At 38.9% G+C, this 27,530-nt stretch overlaps 1 protein-coding gene across 8 annotated transcripts in view; it reads left to right on the top strand.

The window, feature by feature from the left end:
• The window catches only part of LOC127455875 (FERM domain-containing protein 4A-like), a 239,314-nt gene that overhangs the window by 111,952 nt on the left and 99,832 nt on the right, over positions 1 to 27,530 (top strand). For 4 of the 8 annotated variants that reach the window (XM_051724016.1, XM_051724015.1, XM_051724020.1 and 1 more), the window contains exon 1: positions 9,044 to 9,295. The exons of the other annotated variants lie outside the window; for them this stretch is intronic. In XM_051724016.1, the coding sequence (XP_051579976.1) occupies positions 9,155 to 9,295 (141 nt within the window). In that variant the 5' untranslated portion in view covers positions 9,044 to 9,154. Of the gene's footprint in view, positions 1 to 9,043; positions 9,296 to 27,530 lie in introns of those variants that run through there. 8 annotated transcript variants of the gene reach the window in all.

A 27,530-nucleotide genomic window follows, 5' to 3' on the forward strand; every position in this document is an offset into this window, starting at 1 on the left:
ATCAGCTCATTTAAAAATCAAAGCAAATCAAAGTTTGCTTGAGGTTTAAAGTAACCAAGCTATTATCTGCTTTTGACATCAAAACATGAAGAGCCATGCAGGCAACACAGATAGGATAAGCCAGAAAGAACGCTGGTAAAGGTGTTTGCATGCAATGCAGAATTGGAGTAAATGGGCAAAAGTCTACCCGTGTCCATCAGTTTATTCTTAAGCCATTTATTACCTTAAAGGATAAAGGAAAGCTGTGTCAGGCATTTACATGACCACACGAGCTATCGGATTATTAAACATGCATCTAAATGCGCTCATTGACACGACGAAGAAACATTCTTGCTGAGCATGTTTGTTAAAGTTAGTTATACGGGTCTGTTGGTGTTGGTATCAATGCACACCCATGACTTGATCAATACAACAGTATCTATATTATACGAGATAACTTTTAATATGTGTTACCACCTCGGGGTGTGCATTATTTTTCAATAATTCATCGTCAATTATTCGTTACTTTAACTAGTGTTGAAATGTTTATTACTAGCTGAATCGGAATAACAACAACACATCTGGTTTAATGGCACAGACATGTGAAGGTAACTCTATCGCTCACTTTAGCTTTGAAACTGTCACAGTTACACAAGAATGCACGTCGAGGGACTTGGCCGAGCATCACCGTCAGTGTTTGCATACTTGCTTAAGATATCACAGTGTTGATGATTCCTTTGAGATTTAAACTTTATTCTTCAATAATGACAGATAGACTTAAATTCTTGATCTTTTAGAGCTGTGTTGCATCATAATGAACTTGCTTCTTCAGTTGGGCCCTCCAGTAATCTTGCTGCACACACACACACACACCCTGCTGCCTCTATCACTTTGATTGTTTTCTCCTCCATTAAGACATCCCCTCTAGCTCAAACTGATCTTTTGGAGGGAAAAGCCTTCCATAACACACACACACACACACACACACACACACATGCATACGCTTCTCACTGACTTTGGCATGCGAGTGCTGCAATATCAACTTCCCTGGAGCAGCCTGAGAAATGAGATTCCTCCTTTCACTCACACAAAGACAAGAACAAAGCCTATTTAGCTGTCTACGTAGGCATTATAGGCGCACTTCCGACACAAAGACTTTTCCAAAAGACAAGCATCATAATTATGCTACCTTCTAAGGGCAAAAGCACACAAGCTTGACAAGCCTTTTTTAAATCCTTCCAACCTCCATGTGAACTTGATGTCTACTGGTTTCAATTACATCTCACACTCTGTTCCCATAAACACCCGTCCTCAGTCGGGGGTCAGTGGGGGTCACAATCATCCCCCAAAACAGGATGCATCACCCCTCAAAACCTCCAGAATGTTCCTCCGACATGAACAAATGCAGAGCTTTGTGCTAAAAATACGAATAAAGAATGGACCATTTCACAGGCATTCACACACACACACACACACACAATCTCATATTTGACTCATCTTTCTCTTTCAATAGTCTATTCATGTCGTTCTCTGGGGGTGTGATGGTGTGTTTGGGTGTTTTGGGAGCAAACGCTTCAGCTTTCTGCTGGTGGCCTTGACATGAGTTACTCCACTGGCTCTGAGCTTGTGTGTATGTGTGTGGCTGCCTCTGCGTTCTCGTGGGTTTGCGCTATTATATTGTAATCCTCATAAATATTTATGCTCACAGAAAGATTTTGGAGCAAACACTTATTAGCCTATATGCAGAATGAAGAAGGTCAGTGCGCACACACACATGCTCATGCACATATGCACGTGCACAAACTTCAAACAGTTCTGCTGCACAGGGACAGCAAGTCTCTCTCTCTCTCTCTCTCTCTTCCACGACTCTATCCCTCTTTTCTCTTCGGTTACATGATGGTAAGGATGCCTGTTAGTGTGTGTGTGTTTTGGAGGAAAGAAAATTTTGTACAGAGAAATCTGAACGAGATTCATTGTTATTATCATGTAAATCTCGCTTCATAATTTACTAACCAAATTATTGTGAGTTTATGTTTGTGTTTTTCTGTGATATTGTGTAGTCATTCTAAAACCATTTTTGTAACCGTTTAGCAGAGACTGGGGCTAGTTGTCACACGGGGAAGCTGTCACAAGGGCTATATCTCAGTAACGATAAGATTTGGAGTCAGACGTTTCAATCATCTCGTTCAAACCGCTCTTAAATTAGAATAATTTATGTGAATTCTACCCTCCCAAGTAAAGTATTTGGGTAAACAAGTGAACATAATTAAACCACATTGGCATACATTAAGGAATATTCCGGGTTCAATATAAGTTAAGCTCAATCGATAGCATTTGTGGCATAATGTTGATTACCACAAAAATTAATTTCGACTCGTCCCGCCTGGGTTACAGTGAGGCACTTACAATAAGAGTGAATGGGGACAATTTTTGGAGGGTGTAAACACAGAAATTTGAAGCTTATAATTTTATAAAAGCACTTACTCTTCTGTTGAAACGTATTTAAAAAGAAAAACTTATAATGGAAATGAAAACATACACAAATATCAAAACATTGTTAAATATTCTATATTTGCATACATACTGTATATAAAATATTTATGACATTTAAAACATATAAAATGTGACAACATGCCCTGACCTTCCTTTCATGAAAAGTGTTAAATGTTAAAAATGTTTTTGTTTTTTTTGTAGGTATGTGGCTTTACAAAAGGACTATCAAAAATAAAACTACTCTAAGAAATGTTAACCTAGCTGTGACTAACCAGTCTTCCCTATATACTGTAGATTGCAATATATTGCTTTACTATACAACTAAAGTGCCTAATAGTCATAACACACCTTGTAATCAGTTGCATGTTTATGTTAATAATTGTAAACACAGTTATCATTCATTATAATACTTAACTGTTCATGGTTACAAAAAGTATGCTTTTTAAAATACATGAACAACACACAATTTCATGTTATATCATGTGTTATAATGCATTACAAAATGGATAGTTTTGGTCCTTAATGCTGATTGGTCAATACAGTTTCCAGCTGCTGCAATATGTGATATAGAAATTGCTATGTCATACATAATATAGTTATTTTTGTTGAATAGCAGTGTTCATATAATTCAGGGATTGTATCTTAAAGCAGAAGGATGGCACTCTATACATTGTGTCCAGCACTTGGTTGGCTCATAGATGTGCCAGTGTGATTAATATGGTTCATACTGAATGTGTGTTTCTGTCTTTCTGTGTATGTGTGCATAGTGTGAAGTTAGTGAATACCACAGTATTTCCCAGGGTTCCACAGTATAGACTGTGTACACACACAAGGTTGGGAACAACCTCCATTTCTAAATATTTGATCATCTTCTTCCACACAATTCACACATCTAAATTACAAAGGATGACATTCTCACCACTCAGGAAACAGCAGCCTGTGACTCATAAAGTCAAAAGAATCACATTTTGAACATTCCGAAACACGAAATGCTGCACACTTCACTTTATTTTCACAACTAAAAATATATGTATTTTTTATTTTTTTTATTATTGTTGGTCAACTTATGTTTTGGTTTCAATGGCTACATTTCCCTTATAAAAAAGTTATACAGGGGGCCTGGTTAGCTCAGCGAGTATTGACGCTGACTATCACCCCTGGAGTCACAAGTTTGAATCCAGGGCATGCTGAGTGACTCCAGCCAGGTCTCCTAAGCAACCAAATTGGCCCGGTTGCTAGGGAGGGTAGAGTCACATGGGGTAACCTCCTCGTGGTTGCTATAATGTGGCTCTCGCTCTCGGTGGGACGCGTGGTGACGCGGTAACGCGCTCAACAAGCCACGTGATAAGATGCGCGGACTGACGGTCTTAGATGCGGAGGCAACTGAGATTCGTCCTCCGCCACCCGGACTGAGGCGAGTCACTACGCCACCACAAGGACTTAGAGCGCATTGGGAACTGGGCATTCCAAATTGGGGAGAAAAGGGGAAAAACAATTTTTATACCGATTTCACATAATCAACAAAATCACGTGTTTTTGGAGTCATTGTGGAACATTTCACATGTGCTCCCATTATGGTTTTGAATGTAGTTTAAGTTGTTCACACTCTGTGATCTTTAGTTTTAGTTTAGTTTTCTGGTATATTTAGTTGTTATTTGATGATTTTATTACAACTTTTTGCTGAAGAATTATAAACCATAATGATGATGAAAGACACAATATTAAATGGCATCCATTATTTTATAGAGGGAGGTCATAATGACAATTTTCGCCTTTGATTTTTGGAACAAATTTACAGGTCAAACAAATAACCATAGAAAGGTTACAGCATCATTATTTTATTTTTACACAGAGATTGGTAGATCTGTTACTAAAATCAGTTGACTTCAGCACCACTTGTTGCATTATGTGCCAAGGGCGTGACTCCAAAAATGGGAAAACAGTCTTTTTTTGTGTTGTTTTTCCAAAGTTGGAGTGCCTATAACTGCAGATGTGTTAAAGATATCTTAATATCCTTGAACGTTCTGATTCAAAATAAACTTTCCTTGTTGCATATTTATTTTTAAGTCCCTATATGGTTAAATCCCAGAGATAAGGGGCTCTCAATGTGGCTCCAGGCATAAATTGTGCCATTTTTCAATGGTCGAAAACCAAATGTTGGTCACATGGTATGAGACTAGTTTTTCTTGTCCATCAAAACAAAGGTCTGATGTACAAATACTGTTAAAACTAGACATGTACCTTCATTTATTCACATAAAAACAGTAGAAAATATTTTGATTTTTGAGAGTCCAAAAATACACTGTTATATAAAAGCAATTGCAAGTGCAATTTTATTAAACAATTGCCATTAAACATGCAGTCAAAGCTATTGAGATGTTACAAATTCTCTCTCTCTCCTCTCCTTCCTATTTTACACTCTCATCTGATGTATTGTGGACAAATCAATACGCATTCAGCCACATAATGTTTGGACTGTAGTGTGAATAAGATTTGTATTGTGATTCTTTACCCTGCTGTTGTGGTTCTATAGTCTAGTATTGCTCTTCAGTACCACTGCAGCATGAGCACAAATAGAAATGCATGTGCTGTGGTCATTCATTAGACTCCAGCTGTCAGTGACTATAAGCCAGTGAGTTTCTGTGTAACATGGTGACATTACATCATGACCCTCTGACTTTCTGTAATCATATGATTTTTCTATTGTAAAAGACAACACGTGCATTTCTCAGCATGGACCATTGAATGGTGCCAGTTGGTCTTTGTGTTACCTTTTCAACCATTGTGATTTGAAAAGCCCTTGGACAAAATCACTACTGTATACGTAATTTCCATCAAAATGCCATAGGATATCATTCAAAATCATAATAAACTTAAATAGCAACTACTTCAAACAGGGAAAGAATTGGAATTGTAAAAATTTGTAAGCGAACACAAAACTCACTTACTTCCAGATCTCCTCTAATTAATTCAGGTATTGTTCTTGTGCTTCGTATGTATTGATGTGTGCAAGTTTGATTATATGCCACCCCAGCATTAATATGAATATCCCATGAATCTCTTCTGAGACAGAAAGCGTTTTTACTCAAGATCATAGGGTGTGCTTACACCGTCTGACTTTGCTTAGTATCGACCTGGGCTTTCTTTTCAATTGCTGAAAGAATCAAATGTGCAGTGCGGTTCAAATAACAGCCGTTGTAAATCGCAGTATTGTAGTGGTGTTTAGTCTGAGCACTGGAGTTCGCATTAGCATGCTAGCATGTTGGGATTTGAGGATTTTTTACATGCTTACGGCATTGTTTACGTAAGGAATAATTGACGACGGACCGTTGCATTGTTGAAAATTAATGCACACCCGAGGTGGTAATGCGGTCACGACGCGTAGCGGAGTATACCACGGTTACCATACCTTAAGACATCGTTCAGGGTTTTATCTCAAGACATTTTCTGGTTTTCGTCCCTAAAACGCTCTTATGAGAGGAACTACTTTCTTCCGCCACAGATTCAGCGTCTTTAATACACCTCAAGCCTTCGTTGCTAATTTGAAAACGTTACGTTAGAACTAGCAACGGAGGCTTGCGCTGCTTTACTCTCTCTCTGTGTGTGTGTGTGTGTGTGTGTCTGTGTGTGTGTAAGCGAAACGGGGGGCAGGGGGTAGCGTGGTGCTTTCCACTATAGCTATGTGAGGCTGATTAGGGCGAAATATATTGAAACATTAAAAGTTATTTCGGATAATAGAAATTGTTGTATTGATCAAGTCGCGGGGGTACGGCTCTATTTGTTGGTCGCACCTCGAGTCTCAGTGTGTGTGCGTGTGTGCACATGCGTGTGTGTGTGTGTGTGTGTGTGTGTGTGTGAGCGTGTGTAAGTGCGGGTGAGACGAGGGAGTGCGAGGGCTCTTTTTAACTGAAACTGAAATAAATGCAGGATATTTTAGACATTGTTTGACGTTCTTAACCGATTTACTTTAACCAATGACTTTGTTTATATGGTTATTTTGTTGTGATAGCATGTACGGCTCTTTGAAATAACTGAAATAATTTGGCGAAGTGATATGGAACCGTTATGCGGTCAAGACCTGGAACTACTTCATAGCCGTGCGTTTACTGGAAAATAATTGCACACCTTAGAACATCCGTCAACCAATCAGAATCAAGCATTCAACAGACCTGTGGTATAAATATGTAATAAAGCGTTTAAACAAAATGCCTCAACAGTGAGTTATATTACAGTGAAGAATGTGCACTTAAATGGCACTAAAACACAACCGCTGACATCCCTGCTAAAACAACTAGGTCAGACAAGCCGAAAATGCCAACTAGTTCTGGAACATGGTTAACTAGCTCAAACAGCTTACACCAGCCTCAGCATCAACACCTCGTAATCCATCTGATCAACCTCAACCATCTTAAGCACCTAATGAACAACTGTAAACCATCTAAAATTATCTAACATTAGAGGCTACCCTTAATTTTATCTTTAACACTTTACAAAAAGGTTTTATTTGTTAACATTAGTACATGTATTAGGTATTATAAACTAACGAGTTTGTCCTTGTGCGACCCAGCGTCCACATGCGTGGACGTTGTATTTTGGCTATATGCAACACATAATTTAAATGAATAAAAACCGACTGAATACTGTTCACAAGACTCTAGACTGTCATTTAAAGGGTTAAACTTCTGGCGCACCGAGTCACATGACACGACAACATGACGCTGATTTCCATGACAAAAGTGCCTCTGGTAAGAAACCTCTAAGTTTTTTCATTGAAACCTGTTTGGTTGTAAAGAGTAGAGTCTCAGTTTTTGTTTGATATGCCTGGTGTGGGGCCTGGTGTGCTTGTAGGTGGTCGACTGTGTAATAACTTAAATGTCCCCTGTACACATATAAAACATAATTTGCTGTTTTAATATTTGCGGACATGCAATTTTTTAAAGACAACCAAAGATTCACCAAATTTGAGTAAAAAATTGGAAAATATATAGACAAACAGGCTCATGACAAATGTTTCAATAAGTCAATACACACTAACATTCTGGTTTTACCCACAAACTTTAAGCCATGTTGCCATGCTGTTCTTTAGAATGACTAATGCAGTAAAATTCTAGGGTAAAATGAATGATAGGCTACACATCAAGATCAGTCGGCTATAATCAGCATATACAGGTCTTGTAAATGGTTTCCATTCTTTTAAGAATTTTTAAGCACATTTTTAAATTCAATAGTTCATTTTAAAAGGTCCAGTGTAACAAGTGAATTTTTAAATGTATGTATCGTAATCATAAGTGACCAACAAGATGGCTTTAATGTGTTTTTTTAATGTGTTTCGCCCCAATTTGGAATGCCCAATTCCCAATGCGCTCTAAGTCCTCGTGGTGGCGTAGTGACTCGCCTCAATCTGGGTGGCGGAGGACGAATCTCAGTTGCCTCCGCGTCTGAGACCATCAACCCACGCATCTTATCACGTGGCTTGTTGAGCGCGATACCGCGGAGAATAGCGTGAAGCCTCCACACGCGCTACGTCTCCGTGGTAATGCGCTCAACAAGCCACGTGATAAGATGCGCGGATTGACGGTCTCAGACGCGGCATCCTGCACAACTCACCACACGCCCCACCGAGAGCGAGAACCACATTATAGCGACCACAAGGAGGTTACCCCATATGACTCTACCCTCCCTAGCAACCAGGCCAATTTGGTTGCTTAGGAGACCTGACTGGAGTCACTCAGCACGCCCTGGATTGGTAGTCAGCGTCAGTACTCGCTGAGCTACCTAGGCCCCCTTTAATATTTTTGTTTAATCATTTTTGTCTGTCAGTGTATATTGAGCTTGGTGTGCACCTCTTATAAGAGAATGCTGTTGCTAATATCAAGCTCAATTCTCCGTTATTGAGCACATGTGTGCCTCTCCCTTGTGACTGGTGCACTGAGCGTTAAGTATTTGATTGATATATGGTGTTCATAAAGAGGATGTTGTATTTGTTATGTTCCCCGTAAACTATTTAGTGCTTCTCTTGCATTTCATTTCCAAGAGAAGCTGCAGGATCAACTCTGCAGCTTTGTTCTCTCTCCCGGCCAGTTGTGTGTTTGCTTTTTATTCTTGCACCTGAATCCAACAGTAGCTTACTAATATTAATCTGTATATATTATTAGGTTGAAGTGCATTGATGTGGTGAGCTTAGTGTTTAAGATTGTTAAGTCGCCCTGGGGGCGATAAACTCCACCTGGGTCTGTCCTCCGGGGAGGGACAAGTGTCCTTCAGTCTGCCCTAGATGGGCGTCTCAGAGCTTATTCTGTGAGCTTAAAACCCCTCAATGCCCAGCTGCAGGACTGTTTCTTTAAAACAAACAAACAAGAAGGGGAGAGGAAGAGAGAGAGGGACCAATAGTGCTCTATATGTGGGAATGTTTGTGTTGGGCAAACCAAGAGCCGTTATTCTGGGAATTTGTCTTGCAGTCGAGGGAGAGAGGGGCCAGTCATTTTGAAGACAAGAACTGAGTCACAGTCACACAGTCTCCCAGGGGGCATTTTGTAGGATTAAAGGAAGAAAGGATGAAACGATGAAAGAGGAGAAGACAGAGAGAAGACCAGCATTACCTGGGGAGCTGTTCTCCCACGCACACCTGTGCTGAGAAGGAATTATTTAATTACACACCTGTCTACCTGTGTTTTTGTCAGTCATGGAGGCTATGCTTATGAGTCTAGGGGAGAGTGTGTGTGTGAGGCACAGTGTATTATGGGATGTGACCTCTGCCACCCTACGGAGATTGAGGCACACACACCTCAGAGCCCCTGACATCCTGAATCGGGCTATACTCCAGGTATGAACAGTTAGCTAGTGTGTCTGTATATGTTTGAGTGGGTGAACAAAGCCTTATTTTATTTAATATGTGTTTGCAAGCATAAATAATACTTTTGCTCAAACTTAGGGTTAGGAATTTTTTAAAACCCCTCAACCTAACTATTAAAGTTTAACTTGTAATTCATCCCCTAACATTTGTACTTCAGACCAGTTTTGGGGAGTAACTAACTAAAAGCAGAGACAGTACTAATTAACTACATTTTTTAGTAGCGTGACAGTAGCTCATTTGCGAAAGCCCTGAACCGCAAGATGAAAAAAAGTTCACTGTAACTTGGTTGCTAGCTTGCAAGAAAAAAATTCTAATGTGTTCCCCCTTGAGGGAAAAAAATTGCCAGAGAAAAAAAAAAATCATTCAGAGAAGAAACAAATCAGAGAAATGTATTTATTTTTTAATTCAGAGAAGAAAAAAATTAGAGAAAAAAAACAAAAATTCTGAGAAAAAAAAATTCTGAGAAAATAAACTTACAATTTTGGCCATTTCAGAGAAGAAGAAAAAAAAAACAGAGAAAAAAAGGATGCATAGAAAAAATTAATTCAGAGAAAATAAATATTCGTTCAAAACAGATTTGATCATGAACGACACACTTGTAGCTTGTAGCTAAGAAAAGTACAGTTTCAAAGTAGCTATCCCAGTAATGAATACGAATGATACCTCAAATCATGCTGCTTATTTAAGATAATTTTGCTCACGATTCTCGATTTTTGTCATAGCAAACACATAGAAGCGCCCTGGAAACCCAGTTTTGCAAAGACAAGCACCACTCACATGTTTTCCAGAAATTGCTACTTTTAATAATGTCCTCTTTAAATTCATGTCATACCCAGGTTGTTTTGTAAGCTACTGTATAAAGAGTATTAGCGTTGCTATGGTGCATCGGCTCCAGTCGCACACTGTCTCACGGTCCTGAAAACAGCTCCCCACAGGAGTCTACAGCTCCATCTATCTGTGTGTGTGTGTGAGAGAGAGGTAGAGAGATAGAGAAAGATCAGTATTCAGACTGTGTCTCTCTTCTGCCTTCCTGCTGTGTGAACAGAGCACTGCTGAGCAGACCAGACCAGACTAAACCAGACTTGCAGTGACATAGCTGAATAAATGATAGCAAAGTGCTCTTCTGTTCCAGGGTTCCTTATGACAGACAGTCTGCTGCTATAGTAACAGAGCACACAGAAATAAGCGAAGGGACAGTTACTTGGTGCTACATGGTTAAGTAGCAAGAAAAAAAATCTAATGTGTTGCTTCTTTAAGAAAAAATATAATATATATTATATCAGAGAGAAGAAAACTGTTTTTAGAGGAAAAAAATCAGATAAAAAGAAATTAAGATGGAAAACAAATTTTGTATATACTGTATATTTTTTTTTTGTAGGACATAGACTCAAGAAGGCACTACAAATTAACCTAGCAATTTTGTTTTTCACCTTGCGTTTTGATTTTTTTCATGGAAAATGTTATACTCCTTGAAAGATATTACTGAAATAAGTGTCGTGAGATATCTCACTGGTCTCTGTGACAGCTCTAGACTCTGAAAGCAAAAATGTGTCCATGGGCCGCGGTATCTGACGCTTTCGACCTGTCAATCATTTTGCGCGTTCTCATAGTGTTGTAGTTGCAGTGAATTATTGAGACTTACTGCCATTTTTATGCCATATTGTTCATAACAGTTGTCAGTTGAGGGCGCTATTTTGCTGCTGTTGTTTTTAACAACCGTTTCTGCACGATGTCGGTCCCAATAAAGCTCATTTGTTATCTTTGGAGTGCGGGTTTTGAAAAGAGGGGGCGTGGCTTATTCAACTGCTCAGTCTCGTGGAAGTAGAACAGCTAAAATCGCTAACAGCACCTTTAATTTTCACAAATGTTACCACTTGAATCTCATGATTACAGAAAAGAACGAAAGACCTCATAACACCTCTGAGATGTCTCAAAGAGACCTCCCAAAATGACCTTTCAGGTTGGTCAAAGAGTGTTCTCTGTGTATTAATTTTAGTTCCTGGACTGTTAGTATCTATGAAACCTAAGACATGCGTGTATTGTGACTGTAATGGCTTTAGCATTGCTAGTAAATATGATGAACATATATTATGGCACATTCCGAAGACAAGGAGGGGTTTCCGAACACATTCTTTCCACATCTATACACACACACACACACACACACACACAGATTTTCCTGCAGGCAGCAGTGTTTGATCCAGCAGGTATTTCCTTGGGAGACCCCGTCACCCCCCTCTCCCCTTTCCTGTCATTCAACTCTCCACCAAAACAAGTCTCTCTCTTTCTTTTAGTTCTAGGTTCTCAGTGTACTATGTCTTTCAGTCCGTCAGGCTCAGTGAAGGCATTATTCTTTCTCTCCCGCATCTTAATACACATCCATACAGCTGCTTTTGTTCCACTTAAGCTGCTAATTGTGTGTCTTTCGGAGGGTGTGCGAGAGAACGAAGGAATGTGAAAGAGAGGGAAGATGTCCTTGCTTAGTTTGGCACATATTGTGATGCCATGGTTCTGTTTCTAGGTTATGCTTTGATAATACCTGGCTATTAAGAGCTTCACAGAACTTTATACAGTGATTCAGATGAGAAGCGCACACACCTGAAGCTCAGGTAATACAGGTACACCACTAAAATAACATGACAATTCTGCTCTAAATGTCATGTTTTAGCACTTTCCTTTCCTTTCCTTCTTTCAATTTTTTTAGCTTTAATTAGGGGTGCACCGATGTATCAGCCACAGATATTTATAGGCCAATTAATGACCATATTAAAACCATCGGCAAGCTGGTTTTAAGCATGAAAACGCCGATATGAAAAACCGATGGTTCATTTATAATTAATTAAAATCACACTTTGTAAAAACTCTGTGAATTTAAATGCACAATCCAGAAATAATGATAGAAGGGTTGGCACTCCTAAGAACATCTAATATTTAATTTTTAATCATTCTCGTTATCACATTAATGAGGAAAAATCATCATCCCATGACAGTTGTGAAAGTGGCACTTACCTATACTTGACGAGGTAAAACCATCCAAACGCTTTGAAACCAGCAAACTTTAACTTCTTTGACATTGGTATGGTATCCATTAAGACTGACATGATTGATTGAGTCAAGATTGAAATCGCAAAATGGTCTTGTGCGATTACTAAATCTTGAAAGATTAAAAATAGACTGCAATCAGCTCTTCAGTCAGCATTGTGTAAGCAAGCGGCGCCCTCTAACGGTGTGTATGGCATTATCCATTATTATACCATGATAGAACTTAAAAGGGTGTTTTGTTCCTTTGGTTTAAACATTTGTTTGTCTATGATGTGGTTGACATTTTCATAGAATTGCCCAACATATGCATAATATGAATTTGTGATGTTCTATTATATACAGAAAATGTGAGTTCAGTTTATTTGAACTGCAAAAACAGAAGTGCAAAACTGTTTTAGAAGTACAAAATAACCTTTTTTACATCAGTCATCATGCTATGACATTTAGTTATTTTTAAAATATTTTTTATTATCTTCTATTTATCTTTCATTGTGGCTCTCTTTAAAATATTTGCCTGTCATTTGTTCAACAGATCAAATCCATGTTTAATGGACATTATTTATTGTTAATATTTATTGTTTACGACTGGGGAACACAAGGGAAATCTATGGGGGCAATAACCCCCCCTGACAACCCTTCCCACCCAACCCCATTTAACCCGGCTAGGATCTTAAAACCAGGTGTAAACAGGGCTTCTGAGAACCATTGGAAGCGTCCATGAAGGAATTTCCTTTTCCTCAGATTGAGTCTGAGTGTGTGTGTATGTGTGTGATGTAAAAACTGTGTTCCAGTCTTTCCTGCAGTGTTTTCCTCCGTGTTTTTAACCGAGATGACCTGAATTTGAGGGAAATACCATTTCTACCTTTTAATGGCAGGTTGCCACCCCTCCAGCTGTTGATGAATGGACTGTTCCACTTCAAACTCTGTCGAGAACGCAGACCTGCTGACACACACATCCATTCTTTATGTTTCTCATGAAGTGCTCCCGCCAACTCTCTCTTCTTCGCCCTCAATGGGACAGTTCACCCAAAAATGAAAATTCCATCATTATTTATTCATCAGCATGTTGTTCCAAACCCATGTGACCTTCGTTCTTATGTGGAACACTAAAGGAGATGTTTAAGAGAATGTGGAGTCACCATTCACTTTCAAAATATGGACAAAAAAATTCAATGAAAGTGAACGGTGAATCAGACTGACACTCTTATGATCTCCTTTTGTGTTCCAAGGAATAAAGAAAGTCATGCAGGTTTGAAACGACATAAAGGTGAATATATGATGACTTTGTGTGAACTGTCCCTTTAAGTCCTTCATGTAGCAGATTGTTTCCCAGCTGTGGTGCAGGTAAATGGGTCGTGCTGCTTTGGGATCAGTCCTGTCTCACTCTGATATCAGAAAGGGAAAATTTAAGAGCCTTCTGGAGCTGTTTGGCCTTGTCTGATTCCAAATCGGAATGTTTTAAACACATACACACTGATACGCCACAGCTGTATTTATCCACAATGGTATTTTCCCAGAACATAATGTGTGTCCCTTTCCACATTTTTTGCTGGTGATTTCAGGGTTTCAATTCGACTTCCATTATCATTCTGATCAGAGTGCGTGTTAATGTGTGTGTCATGCTGCCGACAGTGTGTTTGCTCAGGATGTGTGATTGAGCGCTTTATAATTTCAGACATAAAGGCTGCAGATGCTGTTTGTTAAAGGAATATTCCGGGTTTAATGCAAGCTAAACTCAATCAAAAGCATTGGTGGCATAATGCTGATTACCACAAAAATGTATTTAGACTCGTCCCTCCTTTTCTTTAAAAAAAAGCACAAATCGAGGTTACAGTGAGGCACTTAAATGGAAGTCAATAGGACCAATTTTTGGAGGGTTTAAAGACTGTGTGTGTGTGTGTGTGTGTGTGTGTGTGTGGTAGAATACAGTTTAAGCAAGAAACGTTAGACTGTTTGTTATGATACAAAGATGCAAATAGGTGAGACAGTTGCACTGAAAATGTATGTAACTGACAAAAGGTGATGAAATGAATGTCGAACAGGTTTTGTTTTGTATTGCTCAGCGGTATCTCTTTCAAAGTTCAGAAAACTTTCAGGAGTTTTCAGTTATATTTTGTTTAAAGGGATAGTTCACCCAGAAATTAAAATTCTGTCTCGTTTACTCACCCTCATGATGTTCCAACCCCGTTCCAAATTCTTATGCAGAACACAAAAGCAAATAATTTAATAAATGTCCTTCTGGCTGAATTCAATACAACAACAGGACATAGGGACTCACTTTAATGCTTAATAAAGCAACTAAAAGTGTCATAAAAATAATAATAATAATATTCCAAGTCCTCTGAAGGTATAACACTTTGCATGATGAACAGACCATAGTTTAAACCCCTTAAACTCTATGGGGCTCAAAGGGGGGCGCTATATCGCAAGAAAAGTTTACGCTTAAAACGTTAAAGTCCCTGTATACATAAGTCATGCATATGAGGTATCATTTGAAAGCTTATAATCTGAATTTTTCAATCACTTCTGCATTTGTTACATAAACTAACAAAATAATGCCTCAAGATTTAATGTTGAAAATTAGCGCCCCCTATAGCTAATGGGGTAGAAATATTAAAATGAATATAAAAGTCCTTCACATAGCACCTAAATGGACAAGTTATATATCAAATGAAAGCTCTCATTCTCATGAATGTGACTGTGCAGCTTATTGTTTTCCTCTAATACCACAGTTCGAAAGATTTTTAAAAGAATCACAAAGTGAAATATGATTTCTGTAAGTCATCAAATACAAACATCTCTTGTATGCTCCGATCACTGCTGCTGTAATCCCTCCAAAAAACGTATATCGGCTTTTACCTTAGGCGGTTTTCAAAACTTGTCTTGAGCTTGCTTGTGTGAATAATCCAATGTTATATCGTAGGTGTTCAGAACAATATAAGCAGGCCACAGGAAAAGCATGCAAAACAATGCTTTTTTTTTTATATTGATGATAATATACATCATTGCAAAGGGGAGGATCTCATCTTTCTAATGACACCTAGATTGAGCTTCTAGTCCACTCAGAGGCCGAGATATTCAATGAAATAATGAGGGTGGTGCTTGAACTGAAAATTAGACTGAATGTCAATGCACGAGCACATCTGTGAGGGCTAAAATGTGTTAGAGCGCCACCTACATTTCAGTTCTGTATATTGTGATGGAATGTGATAGACAAAAAAAAAGAATTCTGGTACTTGCTGCGATCTAGTATAATAAAATAAGACTTTTTGAAGTGAGGTCGAGTGAATAGAACCAAACTTACATTTAAATTTAGGACAACAACAACAACAAAAAAGATTTAAAAAAATATATATATTTTTAACTTTCTGTTTATCATAAGATTATAAATACATGCAATATTATTTATGAATAATTGAAGTCTTTTTTTATTTATTTGGGGGGGTCTCTGAAGAATTAGACACATTTTTTGCATTAGTTCACAGTGTGTGTAAATGGTGAGCTTTTAAATTTGAATGTGAAAAACTGCAGACAGCAGCCCAAAAATGCTCCAGAGTTGATGAGGTTAAGTTGTTTTTCACTCTCAAATCAAATCGTTGAAAGTGAATTTATGAATGTATGTAAACACCACTGAATCCAGTATGGCGGTGACATTGATAACATCAAAGCTCACCTTTTCGTGCACGATGGTGCGCCAACTTTGTTTCTCATAAAATTCATTATGAGGGGTAAAATAGACACACATGAGATATCTTGGCAAATCTGTGTTTATAATATTGTTGACCTCTCTTCTGAATCTCAAAAGGAGATACATTTCAGGAAACAAATCTCCATTTGCTGTCCTTTTAATCTCATTGCTGTCAATGAGTAATCCCTCTCAGATACTTACACTCAAATACAAGCGATCAACTTTCGAGAGGGATCCTAATCCTCAAACAAGCTTGTGATTCCCATGAATACGATTTCTGCAAGAGTATAGCATAAATATTGATTTATAGAAGTAGCCTCCTTCCTTTCACTGCAATGATACATTACAGATTTAGTGAACTCACACAGATTAATTTGGGTTCAATCCAGCAGTTCTTTAATTTTAGGATTTCCCAGTGTGTGCGTGTGTGTGTGTGTGTGTGTGTGTGTGTGTGTGTGTGTGTGTGTGTGTGTGTGTGTATAATCTGGTGGGATTACAGTCAGAACCATGTGATTAGTGTGTATTACCTGCAAACCCAGGCCACACACACACACACACACACACATTCCTCGATCTGCTGGGTCGGATACAGATATGAGGGTATAATATGACTGATAATATGGGCTTAATGCAATATGCGGAAACTCTATGAAGCCAATATATATAATGCATTGTAAAGGCATTATAATGCATTAGTAATGTCTCATAATACACCTTATAATATGTTAATATACAGAAAATAATTGTAACCACAATTATAATACATTATAATACTTACCTATTCGTGGTTATACCTTAGAGTATAATGCATTATAACACAAGCAACATATCACAAGTTATAACACAAATTATAACTTGTGTTATAACACAAAGTATTATGTATATTTTCATTATATATATATGTATGTATGCTTTAAGTAAAGTGACAAATGCAATGTCTTCTAATAAACATCCATAAGATATTTTTAAGTGGTTATAAGACATTACAAGTCATGCTGGAAGTTATAAGCATCAGGCATGCACAAAATACAAAATAATACACATTTAATGTAAATTGAGATATTACGAAAAACACTTTTAGCTATTTCACAATAGTTATAGTCACGCCTGCCTTAGAAACCAGCAATAATGAAAGAATAATGCTCTAGGATAGTACGTACACCTGAAAAAATAAGCTTATGGAAAAAAAACATTGGCTTATGGAAAAGGTCACAGAGGTGACTGTGCCCTGCAGAATGGTCCAACGTTGTTGGTGGTCAGAAATGTTTAATGGACTTCCTGTTGAAATTATGATGCCTTTAGCTGACCTCTGCCATGACCTCTTAACAAGCCGTCATATTCAAAGATGAAAACACACATAGCAATACAGTCGGAAAAAACTCTCCACATCCCCATCATCCACTGTGACCTCTGACCTGATTCAGCACATCATCATTAGGCCATTTGAATATTTCATGCAAACACACTCTCACTCCGCTGAAGCCTAAACACAAGACTGCTCACTAGACTTGACAGGTGTGCTGAGATGAGATTTGATTCAGTGCCAGTCAGGAATTCAGAGATAAATGCACCTGGACCCACGTTCTGTTACTATGGTGATACATGTGAGTAATGGTGACTAAAATTCTCAAATGAGGCTAAAATGCTGATATATTAGGCAATATTCAGGATGGAATATACTGTGAAGTATACACTGAATGCTGTTTACAATTTGTATGTGAAACAGAACAGATTATGCAATAGCAAACATGTTGAACTGTAGACCGATATATCGGTTTTATAGATTAATTTGTGCCTGTAGTTGCTTTTTGGATCTATCGGTTACCGGCTAAATCTATGCCGATAGTTTACAAATGTTTTATTTTTTATTTTTTTATTATTATTTCCTCCTCTAGTGAAATATAGATATATTAGGGATGTCCTGATACCGTGCTCATGTGCTCGTGCAAATGCTCTTAAAAATGCTTTGATACCAAAAACTGATCCCATCTGACGATGAATGTCATTATGTAAACATTCATCGCACAAATTTAAATCGTGTTATGTCCTAGTGAGATTATCTAACCGTAAAAGCTGCGATTTCAGTACTCGTACTCCTTCTCCAAAAAATGGTATCGGGACATCCCTAAAATATATAAATCTCTTCATGTGGTGAATATAGAGGCTATAAAAAGCATATAAATACTTACACACAGAGCATTTGTAACGGAGCCTCTGTCATTTTAAAATAAAAGTCCCGGTGTATTTCGCGCTTGTTTAAAGTTAAAAGTCTCGGGGGGCCTGGGTATCTCAGCGAGTACTGACCTTGTACTGACTACCACCCCTGGAGTCACAAGTTCGAATCCAGGGTGTGCTGAGTGACACCAGCCAGGTCTCCTAAGCAATCAAATTGGTCTGGTTGCTAGGGAGGGTAGAGTCACATGGGGTAACCTCCTCGTGGTCGTGATTAGTGGTTCTCGCTCTCAGTGGGGCGTGTGGTAAGTTTTGCGTGGATCGCAGAGAGTAGCATGAGCCTCCACATGCTGTGAGTCTCCACAGTGTCATGCACAGTGAGTCACGTGATAAGATGCACGGATTGACGGTCTCAGAAGCGGAGGCAACTGAGACTTGTCCTCCGCCACCCGGATTGAGGTGAGTAACCGCGCCACCACGAGGACCTACTAAGTAGTGGGAACTGGGCATTCCATATTGGAAGAAAAGGGGGCCTGGGTAGCTCAGCGAGTAAAGACACTGACTACCAACCCTGGAGTCGCAAGCTCGAATCCAGGGCATGCTGAGTGACTCCAGCAAGGTCTCCTTAGCAACCAAATTGGCCCAGTTGCTAGGGAAGGTAGAGTCACATGGGGTAACCTCCTTGTGGTCACTATAATGTGGTTCTCGATCTCGGTGGGGCGCGTGGTGAGTTGTGCGTGAATGCCGTGGAGAATAGCGTGAAGCCTCCACACCCGCTACATCTCCGTAGTAACACGCTTAACAAGCCACGTGATAAGATGCAAGGATTGACGGTCTCAGACGCGGAGGCAACTGAGATTCGTCCTCCGCCACCCGGATTGGTCACTACGCCACCACGAGGACCTAGAGCACATTGGGAATTGGGCATGCCAAATTGGGGAGGAAACATTACATTTTGAGAAAAGGGGATGCTTTGGGGGATTTTATTAATTTTGGACTGTTGTTGTCTTAATGTCTGTGCCCATCATAGTAAGGAAAGACTAAAAAATCTTTGATCATTCTATAAATCAATTTTAAAAAACTATAGGACGAGTAATCGGTTAACGGCCGTTTCCACCACTTTAGTTATCGGTAGCCTTAGGATGCAGTATTCAACGCAGCATGCTGCACATTTTGAATCATCCTGATATTCATACTTTGAATTTGCATACTATGCACAGTATACATACTATATACTACAGATCTAGGAACAGTAGTATGGTAGGATGTTATTCTGGAAAGGGATAGAAGCAAAGTGTTTGCATGTGTGTATGTGTGTTAATTCTTAAATAGCCCGACGTTTTGGCCGGACACGCAAGGGCTAATTTTCATATCAGGTATATCTAGTCGATAAGATCACAGAGAAGTGCACAATGTAATGTTTCCCTCATCTGTCTTTTTACCTGTCCCGACAGTAAACTCAGCCTCATGTGTGTCGTATAATACGTGTTCCTTTAAGTGTGTGTATTTGTGTGGGAGAATGATTTTATTCTGAGAAAGTGATATGAAGGGTAGACAAGGGCAGCTGTCCCACTCATTTCATCTCAGCTTGTTAATATTCTGTGTGTTGCTTTTTAGACTGTGTGATGGGTCATGAAGTTCATCTCGTCTGCAGTGCCTGTTTAAAAGACCCAATCGGGGATCAGTTCTCACTCCTGATCTGAACACACCAATCAGAGCTTCAGTTGTTCTTCAGCTCGGTCTAAGTGATTGATTTACACTCGTTTAATTACTGTATGAATGAGTGAGGGACAGTGGAAGAGAAAAAGATATGTGCAAACTATAACTGCAGAAGTATTGAAGATATCTTTCCTTTTTGTATCTTAATTTTTTAAAGGCCCCATATGGTTAAATCCCAAAGACATGGGGCTCTCAATGTGGCTCTATTCATCTTGTTGAAAAAGTTTCAGTGTCTCATATAAGCTATGTTCCACACCTAGTGAGCTTCCTTGCTGTCTACTGTCTACATATGCAGATACTTTCTAAAGTAGTATCCTTGCCATCATGATACCTCATAAGTGACTGATTTGGACCCATCGTCATAGAAATACATTAGTTATCTATACTTTTCAATATTACATGAAATATATAGAAAATCAACACATATACAGTGGCTTCAGCATCTTTGGTGTTTGGACCCCTAATGATGCATTCCAGCTTTGCAGATGTACATTTCTGAAATCCAAAACTAGATATAGAAATTGCACTAACTGAAGAGCCACATGTGTTGCTAATTCTGATTTATAGTGTATTTTTTGGAGATTTTGGCATTATTGTTTTTTTTGTGAATAATAAAGGTACATTTCTAGCTTCAGTGTAATTTGTACTTCAGACCTTTGTTTTGTTGGACAAGAAAAACTAGCTTCATACCATGTGACCCAAATTTGGTTTTCGACCATTGAAAATTGGTAACATTTAACAATTTACATTCTGAGCCACATTGAGAGCCCCTTATCTCTGGGATTTCACCAAACAGGACCTTAAAAATGAAGGTACAAAAAGGGAAGTTTGTTCTGAATCAGAATCTAAAAGGATATTAATATATATTTAACACTTCTGGAGTTATAGACATTCCAACTTTGGAAAAACAGCAGAAAAAAGTGTTTTTCCCCATTTTTGGACAATTTTGGACCATTGGCATATAATAAAACAAGGGGTGCTGAAGTCAACTGATTTTAGTAATAGAGCTACCAATCTCTGTGTAAAAATAAAATAAAGACACTGACACCTTTCCAAGGTTATTATATTTTTTTACCTGTAGTTTTGCTCCAAAATCATAGGTGAAATTTTCCCATTTACAAAATGGATTACGCAGTAAATATTGATCCATGGCATTTAATATTTTGGCTTTCATCATCATTTATGTTTATCTTTATTCAGAAAAAAAAAAAAAAAATATTTTGCCAAGGAAGTTTCTAAAATGTGGTCTATATATATAAAAATAATCCTGTAGTTGGCCACCATCGTGGATGAATATTTGAAATATTTTCAGCTAGAATTTGACCACACCATGGTATCTTAGCAGGGAGCGCCCGTGATCCCTTAAAATACTGTCTAGGAAGGTAGCATTCTAGGTTTTGGAACAGATTCCTAAAGTGTTTCTTGGGTAGAAGGAAAACATTTATCAATGCATAGCATTGTGTGTGTGTTTGTGTGTTTGTGTGTGTGTGTGTGTGTGTGTGTGTGTGTGTGTGTGTGTGTGTGTGTGTGTGTGTGTTTGTGTGTCTTTATAATGAGGGGACACCTGAGGTCTCCATACACAGATCCATTTCATTTTAATAAACTGCAGATGTGTCTGTGTGGCCCTAAATGATCCTTTCTTCATTCTTTTATCAACAAACTCCAAATTGCTTCAGTTTCTCCGGAATCCCAGGAATGCTTGACCAACTAACGATGTTCTCTCAGACAGAAATAGCCAATGGTATTGCATGAAAGCATGAGAAAATGGCCTGATGACTTTTGAGTGTGGGTAAGTTATTGTGAGAGTGATGTTTAAAAAAAAAAAAACAATCTGTCATTGACTCACTGTCATCTCATTTCAAACCCACACAAAGGGAGGAATATTGAGCAATGTTCACACTGCTTTTTCCCATACTACATAAGCACACAGTGGCCAGGAACTGTCAAGCTTCAAAAAGGACAAAGCACATACAGTAAAGCAACACATTTGTGCACTATATTTCAAGTTTCTGAAGCAAAACGATAGCTTTGTGAGGAACAGACAGAAGGTTTAGTCATTTTTCATTATCTTACCTGTAACTTTCAAATCTCTTTCATGGTTTTGTTTATTTAAACATGGTGTCACACCAGGTTTGATGTCAGTGGTGCCAAATGGCATTGGCTCTCATGTGTCTCATATCCAATCACAACATGTCTATATGAACCAATTGTATGAATTAATTTTATGGTACTTCTTTTGTCATTTTTGGAGCTCAGAAGCATCCATCCCCATTCATTTCCATCATATGGAAAAGAGCAGAATGAACATTCTTCATGTTAGAAAGAAAGTCAAATGGAGTTGGAACGACATCAGGGTGAGTAAATGATGACAGAAACCACGGTGAACTATCCCTTTAAAATCTCTCCTCTAATAGATATTGAATCATCATTCCCAAGAGAGTGCTTTATTAAACAAACACAAACATATAGAGCCTGTGAAAATGAGCATTTTGTTAATTTCTTGACATCATTTTTCCTCTTCACCAACATAAAAAAAACTATATAAATTAAGCAAGATATTCATACTACTCACTATAAAGTGCTTCTCATTTTAACATCTTCTCAGCTATACATTAATACCCATGCCATGGTGTGTATTGTTTGTATCTGTATATTAACATGTAGCAGCCAGACATGTTTGGAAGTACGCAAAAGTGAGATTAAAGTGAATCTTGAGCTCAGCGCACGTAAGCAAACGGAACAGATCTGGGAGCACATCTGTTACTCTGAGCACGAGTTTGAGTTGTGGTGCACAGAACTGCCCTGAAAATACTGTATTAATGCTTTTACACAATACAGGTGTAACGGGTTGAAGCTGAGGAAGGACCCAAATGCAGAGTGAAAAAACAAAAGGATTTATTTATACAAAAATAAACAAAACTAAACAAAAACTACAAAAACACAATCCAGGCTTCGAGGAAACTGAAGCTGGGCTGGGGCGGACCAGCTGGGTACAGGACTGACCAGAACCGACTAGGAACAGGGACACAAACAACACCGACATGGACACGAAACAAGATGAACTGGCACTGGACAGCACACACAAGGAGACTAAAATAGGGAAGGAAGTCAAACAGGTTAACAAGCAGGGCAGTTGAGACAAATGAACTAATAATGGGCAAACAAAGAGGTGGTGTATGACGCAAGACAGATAGACACGCGGCGATACAGAAACAAAACAAAGCCATGTGCTCTCACAAAACACAAACACCCAAATGGCATGAGTGCACATCGGCAAGATAATAAGGCAATATACGCTCATGCCAACTGACAGAGAAGAAGAGAGAATGCGTAGCAACGGCAAACAAAGCAATGCCACGCATTCCCACACTAGACAGAGCCTGAGCGTACATCGCAAATGCCACGCGATGCATGCAACAAGCAACAAAACCAGACAAGACACCTGTGCGAGACTGTACAGCCCTTTTAATAATGCATTATAAGGATAACTAGATAGGTACATTTCCTGAAGAAAATGTGAGTGGCGCTTGCCATGGCAAAACTCATCAAAACAATGTCCCACCAACTGCCCTAAGTTGAAAGAGCCCACCCCCATGTCTGTAAGATGTTCTGGTGCAGAGGTATGGCTAGGCATTGCTAGCATGTTTTAGCATGTGGCTAGGCATTGCTAGTATGTTGCAAGCATGTTTTAGCATCAAGCTATTTAATGCTAGCATGTTTTAGCATGTATCTAGGCATTGTTAACATGTTGCTAGGTGTTTCTAGCATGTATTAGCATGTAGCTAGGCATTGCTATCATGTTTTAGTACTTAGCTAAGTATTTTAGCATGTTTTAGCATGTTGATAGCATGTTTTAACACAGCTAGGCACTGCTAGCATGTTGCAAGCATGTTTTAGCACTTAGCTAGGCATTGCTAACATGTTTTAGCATATGTCTAGCATGTTTTAATACTTAGCTACGCATTGTTAGCATGTTGCTAGCATGGTTTAATAGTTAGCTATGCATTGTTAGCATATTTTAGCATGTTGCTAGCATGTTTAGCATGTTTCAATACTTAGCAATGCATTGTTAGCATGTTGCTAGCATGTTGCTAGCATGTTTTAGCACATAGCTGGACATAGCTAGCATGTTTAAGCTTGTTGCTAGCATGTCGCTAGCATGTTTTAGCACTTAGCTAGGCATGTCTTTTGCTTTCTGGCTGGTATAACACACATTTCTGAAAGTAATCACTATATGTAAGTGTGCCATCTATTCTAACATCTTTCACTCGTGTGCACAGCAGGGTAGGTTTTTGTTTGTCAGGGGTAAATTTGCATTCAGTCAAGCTACCCTCAATAAATATTCAAAAAGGTGTGAGAACAGAATGACTCAGCTTTCAGCAGAGAGACAAACCTTTACAATCACACAGAGTAAATTGGGGGGGGGGGCCTTCTTCAAAACTGCGCATGAACACAGAAGTTGTTTATCTTGCTGTCTTATATTTATTTTTCCCATTTGTTTCTTCTGTGTATGGTGGGGTGCATGTTTGCATGTGGGTGCGTGTTAGTAGGCTAGAAGCTTTAGATGTTTAGGTTGTGTGTGTGAGTGTTGTATAGGCCAGATGGGATTAAAGCTATGCAGTAAAAATTACAGCAGTAGAGATCTTACATGCGTTTGAAGTGCTTGCATGTGGGTGTTTCTTTTTTTTTTTTGGGGGGGGGGGGGGATTTAACTGGAAACACATTTTCTTCTCTCACACACACTGACAAGAGGCACAAAAGAGTATTTCCCAGTCTTCCTGCCTTCCTTAAGTGTATGGCCGCCTTCCCTGAACTGGCCTATATACAGTATATAAAGAAGTTACAGGCCTCTTTAGACCCTTCAATAACACGCACACATATACACTTTCACATACATTATGATTCTCAGTAGCCTTATAGTAAGCACACTCTCACACCTGCACATATACAGGTGCTTTGGTCTCCCCCCCATAAACATTGTTGGATAACTATAATTTTGAGCTACACTGTTAAGGTCAAAACAAATATTACTCTATGCTAGTACGTGAGCGGGGACGCATCTAGCTGAGCAAGCTTGATTTCGTGCGTTGTTGCGTTCCAGAATTTGCAAGTGTGCGTTGCATTCTCAACATTGCCACAAGGGGCGCTGTATCAGACAACAGTGTGAACTGTCCACATTTACAGTGTGCTTTCTCAACTACTAAGTCAACTACTGTCATAGTGGGGCAACATTCTGAAGAGAATATTTCTAAACAAGTGAGTTAAAGTCAATAGATTTATAGAAACTTACCTGAATAATAACACATCCAGTTAAATGGTACAGACGTTTGAAGGTAACTCTATTGCATTTGTGTTCTGGCCTTACTCCAAAATGAATTTATTGCATTTGCAACCCATTTTTATTCCATAATGTGCCATATTTCTAAGTGAAACAGAGAACGTAGGACAGAACTTTTGAATTTAATCCACCGGGAATGGATTGGATCTTGAAAAGTGGCCGTATTCACAATGGATCCAGATGATTGGACGGCCTTTAAAGTGTCTGGGCAGCCAAAACCGTAAGTCCAAGACACACCAAATTTGGCAGGATGGTCCCAAATCCATCCTGCCAAATTTGGTGTGTCTAGGACTTACGGTTTTGGCTGCCCAGACACACATACCCTATTCGACCCTAGGTGGCACTATAATAAGAAATTTTTTCGTTTTTGGTCACATCTTTTTTAAAATGAATGGGCTAGTTTTTCTAATTCCTCCTAGACCATTGGTCCGATTCACACAAAGTGTTGCATGTATCTTCTAGTGACCCTCATGACAAAAAGTTCACAAAACAATTTTGGATACCTCAAATTGTTCAGAAGATATAGGTTGATAAGTGAATTTGGGCCATGGCCATCAACCCATTTTGATTCCATAATGTGGCGTATTTGTAAGTAAAACAGAAAATGTAGGACAGGACTTCATTTAATCCATTGGGAATTTATTGGATCGTGAAAAGTAGGCATTTTCAGAATGGAGCATAATTATTGGACTGCCCTAAAAGTGTCTAGGCAGCCTAAACTGTAAGTCCTAGACACACCAAATTTGGCAGGATGGTCCATGGCCAAAAAATTAATTGGCTTATATCTTTCCAAACAATTTGTTGAATCAAAATTATTTTGACAAAATTTTGTAATGAGAGTTACTAGATGATACATGCCAATTTTTATACAAGTTGGTCCAACGGTTTAGGAGGCGTTTGAAAAAGTTGGCATTTTTGGTAATTTTCTCCACTTTTCCGAACTGCCCTGATAATTTATTGGTGGTTAATATTATTTGACCCACTTGCATGGCTTTGGTTAAGGGGACCTAAAGGACCTAAAAAGGGTCAAATTTTATTTCATGTTAACTTTAAGATCCAAACCCATTTTTATGATCCACATCTACGACCTCACCCAAAGGAACTAACATAATAATCAACCTCACCATGGGCGCCTGCGGGATTTCCTCTGAGGGTACGCACAGAAATCTGCTTTGTACAACCTTATACCTAGGGGGGTCCGGGGGCATGCTCTCCTGTGAGAATTTTTTGGCAAAAACAACACCAAAGCATTCAATTCTGGTGACTTTGAGAAAAGCATTTTTTTTTTTTTTTTCTGAGTATGAGTAGCATCCATGTAACTATTGGCTAAAGCATTTCTTCCAGTAACCATTCAGAACAGACAAAACGCACCACAACGAATAGAGCAGAATGTATCGAGATGTATTTTTAACTTAAAAGGGCTTCTAAAAATACAGTGCTCCTGTGAGAGATCCTAAAAACACAGTGAAACATGACGCAGATGTCAAAAGACATCCATCTAGCGAATGCTTCCATGGAAAACGATTGAAAAACAGCATGAGCGGACGCAAAAACACATACAGTTTGAACAGCCCCTTGTTCACATGACACAGCACTAGCTGAAGTTTCTCAAAGTTACCTCCCAAAAAGACAGCTTTTTGTTTCAGTTTATTGTAGGTAAATTTCCACTGTATTCAGCACTGTTTGTTCTCTGTATTCGAAAGTATCCCGATACTGTTTTACTGTGTGAGAAACCGCTCCAAATGATTCCATGAGAGAGTGCTCTGAATTGTACTGAATCATGAATCGATTCAGTAAGCCCGTTTGGCCAATTCACTGAAAAGAACCGACTCAAAAGAATTATTCATTCGCAAATTGGGCATCGCTAGCTCTTTTAAACAGCAACAGGACTCACTTCGTGATTGATGAAATATTCTGAGAGTAAATATTTCTCAGGTCAGAGCGTTCATGGTATGCACAGTGCATATGGCCGTACAGCTGCAGGCGCCACTGGACCTCACTCACACCTGGATCCAACTGGATCTGTATAGACTCAGCATATAGAATAACACAAAATCAATATCAACATACACACTCTCACCCTGGGCTCATTTGAGAATGTGGGGGATCTTTGATTTAATTTAGGCGAGGTTTGAAACCACTAAGATTATCCATTATAAAAAAGCTCCACCCACAGCCAACATCCTACACCCTAAAAACTGAACCCCCCCCAAAGCCCTGTGGCTCGTCCACCCCCACCCTCTGAG

This window comes from Myxocyprinus asiaticus, chromosome 18, assembly GCF_019703515.2.
Source record: "Myxocyprinus asiaticus isolate MX2 ecotype Aquarium Trade chromosome 18, UBuf_Myxa_2, whole genome shotgun sequence".
NCBI classification, from domain to species: domain Eukaryota; kingdom Metazoa; phylum Chordata; class Actinopteri; order Cypriniformes; family Catostomidae; genus Myxocyprinus; species Myxocyprinus asiaticus.